The 9,885-nt window shown below is 33.7% G+C and overlaps 1 protein-coding gene across 1 annotated transcript; it reads right to left on the bottom strand.

Moving 5' to 3' along the window:
* Nucleotides 1-3,385: 3,385 nt before the first annotated feature.
* On the bottom strand, nt 3,386-7,678 carry LOC132037182 (beta-glucosidase 18-like). The gene is made up of 12 exons (XM_059427651.1): nt 7,373-7,678; nt 7,204-7,270; nt 6,237-6,295; nt 6,031-6,106; nt 5,846-5,920; nt 5,668-5,755; nt 5,327-5,579; nt 5,125-5,240; nt 4,658-4,931; nt 4,462-4,564; nt 4,031-4,139; nt 3,386-3,828 (listed from the first exon to the last, which is right to left on the bottom strand). Exons 1-12 carry the CDS (start codon nt 7,520-7,522, stop codon nt 3,588-3,590), a joined length of 1,611 nt encoding a protein of 536 aa, XP_059283634.1. The 5' UTR covers nt 7,523-7,678; the 3' UTR covers nt 3,386-3,587.
* Between the last annotated feature and the right edge of the window lie 2,207 nt (nt 7,679-9,885).

The raw sequence follows: 9,885 nt of genomic DNA, 5'->3' as shown, positions 1-9,885 counted from the left end.
ATTCTTTCAATTTATTTTTTCAAAATCTTATTAACAGATTCAACAAAGAAAAGTACAATTGAACAGTTAAAGTACTTAAACAGGTTAAATATATAATGAAAACGAAAAACATTAGAAAGAAAGAGAAATGGATGTAGTTAAGATTTTCAATCTCAAGTGGAAGTATGTAACAATCAGATATCCAGTAGATGAAAATACTTAATATTATAATTAAATTAATAAGATATCAAGGTTCCTCAATATGTGACAAAACCAAGAAAATAACCTTTCCTACCGTTTAACATATTATTGCAACTGCATCTTGGTAATGTTGTATCTTATATCAAGATCCTCCAACATGTAACGAAGCCAAAATAATAGTTTTTCCTACCATTTAATAATCATCCATCAGTCTAGAAAAAAATATCAATCTAGACTTTTTTTTTTTTTAATTATTCCAAATATAACGAAATCTTTCTTCTTCTATTGTCATGTAACCGACCACACTGATAGGGTGGTGCAATAATCTACCAACTTGTAGAAGAGTATGCCCCTCTTAAGTCTTTTTTATATCCTGAAGTAGTAGACCTGTCTCATTGTCTCATGATAGTTCTGCCGATTACATCTGCCAAATGAATTCCATGTTTGTATTGTCTTCGGCATACATGTGTACTATTAATCTTTTGAGAGTCCTCAATGGATTTCCTTCACATAAGTTAGGAAGGCAATTCGACCATTGTAAGCCCACACTTTAACTTCAACTATTTTGCACTTTAAATCTGATAGCACAACAAAAATCTCGAGGAAAAGCCAATTTGATCCATCCTAGTAAATGTTTTGAGTTGCAAGCCATTATAGATTTTTGAACTTGCATAATGAATTGCCCAACTGACTGTTTAACAATAGCAAAAACTTAAATTTAGTCTAAAGACTCCCCCAAATCTATATATATCTAAAGACCATGTATACGAGGGTGTAAGTCAAATAGAAGAATAGATAAGTAACAACAATCATATATATTTAACAATAAATTAATATGTATAAGTGTAAACGTGCAATTTGTACTTTCTCGGAAAACGTTGATGAAAAATGCATCACATAACTTTTCTGGACATAATAATACTAACATCGCACGAATCTATATAATCAAAAAGAAAATAAGAAGTAGTAGGAAGTTGAACCATGATTCATACACACACTCTTAGTTATCACTTTGGCAAAATACAATAATGGTCAACTCTCACGGTGCTCAAGCCATGGATTTTTGACATCAAGCAGAAACGAATGTATGGGAAAATTTGTGCATTACTCGGTGAGGTCTAAATCGCAGCATTCTGAGCCATTCTCTTTCTCAGCAAATAGATTTTGACACATTTTTCAATAAAATTATTATATTCTAATGCTGTCAATTCAAGAACTTGGAATTAAAAAAATTCTTTCTCATATTAATTGACTAAGCAACTCAGTTTGTTGAATCTTGGCTGCACTGGAGCAGAGCACGAAGTTATAGGATCTCAAAATCACTCGACTTTTGATATTCAAACTTAACTTGGCATGTGTAAAGTGTTTATTAAATATGGGTAGGGGGAAAAGCTAAAGTGGAAAATGGAGTTATATTTTAAACACTTGGGGAAAGTAAAGAGAAAATGCAAATTAAGATTTCTAGACATTCAACTTTCAAATGTTATTCTTATGAACTCTTGGATACAGGCATTCCTATATAACTTAAGTGACACATTAAAAGTTTTTTCTATTCTTTTGTTAACTGATTTATGTATTGGATTCCATTCACCTCCTTTAATTACATCAATGACTTGTAAACCTTATTATGATTTTGTATTTTGGGCTGCCATTGATGGGTTTGCATTGATTGTCCCACGTGTGTACGGATTCCATTATCAAGATATCCACGGGCTTGTACTAATTTCTCCAATAATCATTGTGTGAACCTCTCACGTTCTTGACGACATTGTTAACTCTTCTTTCCCACCCATCATAGAAAATACAATTTCAACCTTTTGCCAAACAAGAAATAGATATTTTCGAACAATACTATCGTACAAACGAGAGAATAGATAAAGCCAAAAGAGCTTATTTAAAAGATATAAAAAAAAAAAAAAAAAAAAGCAGAAAAACATTTTCACAACATTTCACATGGATGTAAGTTCTTTAGAGCTACTGAGTTAACAATTGGACCATTGAAGATAAGGCAATGGTTGCTAACCTTGAGTGAAAACTTGCGATTATGAAAATTCCAAAGATGCTATTAATACCCGCATTAATTTTTAATAATTATTTTAAGCACATAATCATGTTCCACAATGAAAGGTCTAAAAATGATATCCAAAATTTAAAGATAATTTGAAACGCGATGTTCAATGATGAAAGGTCTAAAAGATTCTATCTTTTCAGAATAAAAAGAGAATCCCAGAAAATGTTAAAGCGAGAATTTTTCCAACAATCAACGGTCTAAAAGTTTTATCCCGTAAAATATAAAGGGAATTCCAGAAAATGATAATGCTATACTCAAGATATGGGAGTGAGAGATCTAAATTTATTTTGAAGAAAGTAGTTTGAAAAAAATCTTCAAGAGAATAGTTGAGTGGTCGAGGAATCATTGCAACAAAAGGAAAATAAAGTGGTTTGTAATGAGATTTGCTTGCATTATACCTTCATAATGAAGATGATTCTGAGTAAGGTTATTCCAGTATATTAAGCGTTGGCCGGCGATCAAAGTCATTAGAAAACCCCAACGATTGGGGAATACAAACGGGTTTTATCCCGACGAATAGATAATACAGAGTGAAAATTTCTGTGCCACCAATGAGGATTTTCAGGGAGTTGAATTTGCAGGCGGTAGCTATGTGTATCCGTTATTCTAATCTAGTTCAGTGGAGGAAGAATACACAGAGAGACACAGAAGGAGAAGCGAATTGAGTAGAGAAACTGAAATGGATGGAAGAATACCGTGAGAGAGGAAAGGAATGGAATAGAAAGTTTTTGAAAAGGTTTGGGTTGCCGACCGAAGCGGCACTTCTGTGTGCGCAGATCGGTTTTTTTTGCATAGGAAAATATTAAAAAATTGTAAAAAAGGATAAATACAAACCCTGTATTTCTATGATGCCACGTCAACGGGCCTTTTTCCTGCTTTTATATATATATAGATTACTTATTCCCCAAATTATTTCCAAAGACTTAATACTAAACGTTAATTAATATGAAATTATGGTATAATACTCATATCAATTATTGTTTCTTAAAGAATGTCCAAAGTCAAACTGAACAAATAAAAGTGAACTGAAGGAGTATTTTTCATGGGGTACACAATGGTGATCACATTTGAATATTTAATTGGTGAAAGAAATGGAGGAAACGTGTTAAACTTCGTACTGCAAAATGATAAACGCACCAGAGGAGTTTGACAATTTATATTAATTAAACTCAAAACTTTTAATCAACTTCAAAATATTTTTAGTGGGCTCTAACTATTGTATATACATTGTTTACTCAAATTTCAAACAGAAAGCAAATGCACAAATGCTCAAAAATTTGTGTTTTTCTCAATAATATAGAGCTCTCGTCTCATTAATAGTATACTTTTTGCAGGACTATTTATCTGATAAATGATCTGCTTGTGTATACTTGAATAAAATTGCCTTCCCTATTTCTTCACCATTGATGCTGCTGTTAGTCAAGAAATCTCTATACCATTTAGCTGAAAGCTTGGGAACTCTACCTAAAGTAGAGCGATCAACGTAGTATAGACCAAATTTCAACTCGTATCCATTCGTCCACTCAAAATTATCCATCAGGCTCCAAATGAAATAACCGCGTACATCAGCGCCATTCCTGTAAGTGTCATACAAAGGCAACAAAGTTCAGTCATTTCTTCATTTTGCGGCAAATTTTGGGCTGGTTAGATCATGACTCGTTTATTATTTTTCCACATCTCGACCCGTCCAAGTTTGACCCAACCTGTTTATTTGCCCCTTCTAGTTTTGTCCATAGCATGTAGTTTTAGTACATGAGGATGGGATGGAGGTACACTTACCTGATTGCCCGAGCCAATGATGCAAGATATGATTTATGGAATTCGACTCGCTTAGTATCATGCTGTAACTCTTCTGCCTGTGCAGTGGTAGGATTCAGGGAAGAGTAGCCTGGAATGCACATTATAAGTCAGCTTTTCAACAAATTATGAATACTGCCACAATAACTCATAAGTCATCACTAAAATTACTAAGTAAATCCAGAGGAAGTAAGTCCCAAAAATATAAAAATTAACTCAAACACGGTACGTTCTCAAAATAAGGAATTTATCTTTCCTTTTTAGCCATATTGATACTTTGACTGGTTCAGGAATTCCATTTTTAGATACCACACCAGTACTAACTCATATCGTGATACTATGCACACCTGAAGCACGCAAATGAATCATACGTAATTACTATATTGTAAGGTAAATGAGGTTCGACTATTCACCATTTTCAGTGAGAAACATAGGTTTGTTATGATATCTCTTCTTCATATAGTCCACAATCTCCTCCAGTCCTTTAGGAACAACAAAAAACCGAGACATTCCTGTCTACGGAAAACAAGAAAAACATATTACAAGGAGAGAAAGCGAAGGCTCGGGTCAGGAGAAAGCATAATTTAGGATTAAGAAGCAATTTTGTACCGGTTCTCCGATTGAAACGCCATCTTTCTCTCCAAGAGTAATGAGATATCCATGAATAGGGTGATCTCCACCCGCAATACAACTAGAATTGGAGCAAACACAACTAGAATAAATGCAATCCTTAGCATACAGAGTCCCGTAGTGGTTTATTCCCATGAAATCAATACTATCTTTGATAAGTTTTCGTTCATCGGAGGTGAAACTCGGTAGTGCACTTCCAAGATATTTACGCATTTCCGGAGGGTAATATCCATATACCAAAGGATCAAAAACCCTGACATAAGAAGTCAATGGCACATCAATAATTTTAATGCAAGTTCTAGTGATAGAAAAACTTCACACTCGCAAGCTTCAAGTACTTAGTCCTTTTACAAAGCCTATGGACTCTTCGGTCTGACTATAAGCAGAGGGACAAGGAACGGACAAGTAAAATTTCAATGAAAAGTTGACAAGTCTTTAAGACTTACCAAGCAGCAGTAAATGCAATAGCCCTGTTAGCAGCGTCACGGTCAAAGTCATTATTCCTCAAAGGTTTATACATAAATGAATGCACAACAATTCCTATCAATCCACCATATTTAGGCTGCATATAGTAGCATTAAATTTGTGTAATTAGCACATGTGACACTATTTGAGAAGTTAGGTGAATAGGTGAAAGCAGATACTTGCCTGGAAATGCTCACGATACATTTTTGCAGCCTTGGCATGTGCCAATAACATGTTATGCATGGCAACAAGAGGTTCGGTATCAGAATTTCCAGCTGAACAGTTGCCAAAAGGCCGGGAACAGTGAGCAGGTGGGTAAACTCCTCTTACATAGGCCATTTCTGCAAACATATTTGGCTCGTTGATCGTGGTCCAATACTTCACTCTATCGCCAAAATTCTCGAAACAAATTCGAGCAAAATAGAAAAATTCTTCCCTGTAGAGAAAAAGGGGAAACAATTAAAACGGGCATCCTTAAGATTGCCACCTAATGTAACATAAAGATTTACATTAAAGAAACATACTGCATGAGAGGATTAAGCCAGCCCCCATATCTTTCCTCAAGTTCTTGTGGATGGTCATGGTGATTGAGAGTCACAAATGGTGTTATTCCTGCAATTTAATAGGCCAAATTTCTGTAATCTACGTACAAACATCCAAGAACTTACTAAGTAAAATATTTACTATATGCAAATATTACACCTTTGTGTAAGAGAGAATCAATGAGTTTGTTGTAGAATGTAACACCAGCAAAATTTACTTTACTAAACCTTCCTCCTATCACAATTCAAGACATCAGAGACTAATAAGACGTAAACGAATTAAGTAATCCGATTAAGACAGTAATAATGGGAACAAAATACGCCTAAAAAGATAATAGAAAGTACTAGGAAGGACTCTGCTCCATGAGATGGAGAAGCGATACGCATTCAAGCCGGTAGAGTGCATTAACTGAACATCTTCCTGCAATAATTTATAAAATCAGAAAACAAATCTAATTTTTTTCAATAAAACTTTGGAATAACCTTCCTTTTTTGGCAAGATAAGGCAAAACAAAAAGAAGAAAAAAAAAGTCAAAATCTAGAGCTACAACCTGAAATTGATGGTAATGATCATCCGCTATATCTCCATTATCTCCATTCTTTATCCTTCCTAAAACCATTTACAATCAGAAAATCTTTCTCAGTGTGTGTGCATAGCTTAATTCAACCCCAAAAATGAGATGTGGCATCTAACGACCCGCATACCCAGTACTAGACATCTGGAGAGTCAAAAATATAACATGGGCATCCAACATCGAGTAAACCAAGAAATTTTTTAGGAAACCTGGGCTAGGGACCTAACATCGAGTAAACCAAGAAATTGAACAAAATTGAACTCTAATACCATGATAAGAAACAAACCTTTGGCGTAACTCAACTCACTAGAACTAGTAGGCGTTTGGACATGCGGTTTGAAACCATAGTTTGAAACCATGAGATGAAACTAGCGTTTGGACATACATTTCATCTCATGGTTTCAAACCCCAAATCATCCAAAAAGGCATGATTTGGGGTTTCAAACCATGGTTTCAAAAATTTTAAATATAAAACTTGACCCATAAGTTTATATTTTATAAAAAAAGACCCATAAGTGGGTAAACATTTTTAAAAATCACTCCCACCAACCATTTACCAACCTTTATTTATGTCTACCATGTGGGAGGATTATATTAAAGAGTAGTTACATTACTATTCATGTTAAATTTTCATTTTTATTAAACTAAAGTTTGATCAATTGATGTTGTATTTTTTAGAAAGGTCTTTTAGTAGCGTATTAATTTTGTTATGAATTATGACTTGCTCATTTGGTAAGATTGTATAAGAATTGAGAATGTTTTGATAGTTTCACAACTTGTGAGTTTTTATGTCTATAAGAGAAAATACAACTTAAGATATCCAAATTACATGTCTAAACATGGTTTCAAACGGCTCCCCAATATGAGTATTGTCCAAGACCATATACCAATTTTTAAAACTCCAACAGGCATAGCATGTAATAATATGAAAATGGGTATTTACCTTTAGTATGAGTAAAAACATCCCAATTGCTCAACCCTTTGCCATCTTCAAGAATTGCCCCTTCAATCTGAAAAATAGGAATCAGATATACTTGATAATTTGAAGTGATAGCTCCAAAAAGAAGATAATTTGATGACAAAGCGGCATATTAAAAATAGCAAGAAAATACTTGATAAGCTGAAGTGGTAGCTCCAAAAAGAAAGCCATCTGGGAATTGTGATCTCTTCACATTCAGTTCTTCCTCAAAAGAATTTACAGACACAAATAGCAATAAACAAAGAAGAAAGAAGCAGCTAAAATAGTTATTGCTGCTCTTCATTTCATTCAGAATATTTATCAATCTAACTATTTTTGGAGAGACCCAAATCTACAAGCATATAGTACTATTTTTGTGAATTGATCCAAAAAGAACACCAAAAAAATAGACATATTTTACCAGAGGAGACAATTGGAGAATATTGAATTTTTAAGGTACGTGCATCTACTGGGGCCACAGGATCCAGCTCTTGATTATTACTCGCCTCTCTAATTTTATGTGTTTGACTGGAGCTAAAGTTAGAAAATATAAAAAGAAAAAATAAATCTAAGTAGGTGTTTGAACGTAAATTGAATGATACTTGGAAAAAAAAAATAGTAGTATTTAAAGATATTTAAAAGTTAAGGTTGTGTTTGAATAATATTTCACTTGAAATATATTGTAGTTATGTGAGTGAATTCCGAAAAAGTCATTTTTTTCAGTTCACATTATAAAAGGCCAAGAGAATTTTTTATTTTTTTAATTTTTTTGTGTAATTCTTTTTCATGTTTAGAGTGAAAAATTGACACAATGTATAATTGAAAGGGTTTTCGAACAAATAAAATTATGTCAAAGAGGGCTCATAGTTAAATTAAAGGTGTTATACTCAAATGATTCACGTCACTTCTATTACAAAAAATATTTTGAAATTATTATAAATAAAGATAAATGCATTATTGTTTAAACATATTATTTTATAAAATAGAACAATAAAGTAATAAGTAGTTGGGTCCAAAGGCAGGTATCAGCAACTAATGGCGGGTAGCTGTATTATATTTATTACTTATTATAAAATATGGAGTAGGTGAGTGAGCCATCAATAAAATAATTTCATTTACTAATATCACAAATCATATAAACAGCCGGTCCAATCATTGGCATTAAATCACCGTACTTTTAGGTAGTATTATTGTGTTTTTATTTCTTACTGAAAAGATATTTTCATGGATACACAATGGTGATCACGTTTTGATATTTTATTTTGGTGAAACAAAGATAGGAAACGTGTCAAATACGGAAATTTTATTTAACTAAGTGTGAAATTATATATAATCGCCAGCTCCTTCTGGACTATAGAAGCCGGACCACAAGTAAAGAGCTCTACTGTTCTAAGAAAATAAACTGCATCATATACATGCTAAGAGCCCGTTTGGAATGGTATAAGATGTTTTCAGCTTTTTTAAGTGTTTAATTTAAAATTTTCCACAAGTCATTTTGTCTTAAAATAAGCGCAAAAAAATAATTAGTCCGTTTGCTTAACTTATCTAAAAAGCGAAATTATAAGCCCAAAAAATAAGTTGGGCTACCCTAATTTTCTTTTTTTTTTTTTTTTTTGGCTTATAAGCTGTTTTCAGCTTATAAACTGCTTTTTTTAAGCCCATCCAAACGGGCTCTAAGCTGTTATTTAAACAGGAAAGCTATTTAGTCCTTGCAGCATAAGCTGCCACTTCCTCTGTCTATTGCCCCTGACCCATAATTGGAGAGCAATTTCCCTCAAGCCTGCTCGAACTCTCTTGTTGTGATATCCTTTGAAACCTTCTGCAGTTCCTTTTGATCCAAACGTTGTATACTGTTGCATCAAATAAGAACTTCAGTATCTCTGCTCTAGCTTTATTGTGTTACTTGTTTTGCCAACAAGATAACTTCATCCTCCTAATTTGTAATCTGCTTATTAACACCCATCCACCTCAACAAAGAGCTTCATATATGACTTGAATAAGCACAATCATTTAATAAAAGGTCTAGTGTTTCAGCTCTTCCTAATGTACATAGCACACATTCTTTGTCCACTTTAATAACCCATTTTTTCAGCCTATCAACAGTGTCCAGTCTTCTCTGAATATCAAGCCAGGTGATAAATTGATATCTTGACACAGTGCTAGCTCTCGTAGTGATCCCCTTCCAGTACACCTTGGGGAAGTGAGGTATAAAAGACCGATATGCTTTTTTAATGCTGAACTTGCTCTTCTAACAGTTTCTCTGCAGAACAGCTAAGCTGTTATTTGTATTCAACCATATCCTTGCATCAAATACTTTCCTCACAAGAAAAATAGTTTGTGATGATGTAACCATCTCATCTAGGTCCCCCTTCTTAAGAGAGAAACTATGAATCCATAGAGTGCCTTTCCGTTACACCTTGGAAATTTCGTGTCGTCTGCATTATAAGTGAACTAACGCTAGCCTAAAGTGTACATGAAGCCATTATAAGGTTAATAAGGGTATTTGATAACTTTAAGTGTGTACCTTAAGTTTTCGGAGTTAAATGAATCGGTGAAAGCAAGTTCGTTGAAGGAATTGGAATTTGAGTTATGTTTTGGGAAGATTTCGTGTCATTTGAGTTATACATTGCTTAACATTGCCTCGAGGGGGAGATATAGGGCCCCTTG

Source organism: Lycium ferocissimum, chromosome 11, assembly GCF_029784015.1.
Source record: "Lycium ferocissimum isolate CSIRO_LF1 chromosome 11, AGI_CSIRO_Lferr_CH_V1, whole genome shotgun sequence".
NCBI lineage: Eukaryota > Viridiplantae > Streptophyta > Magnoliopsida > Solanales > Solanaceae > Lycium > Lycium ferocissimum.
The sequence above is the reverse complement of the archived record's forward strand: the minus strand, read 5'-3'. Positions and strand labels throughout refer to the sequence as shown.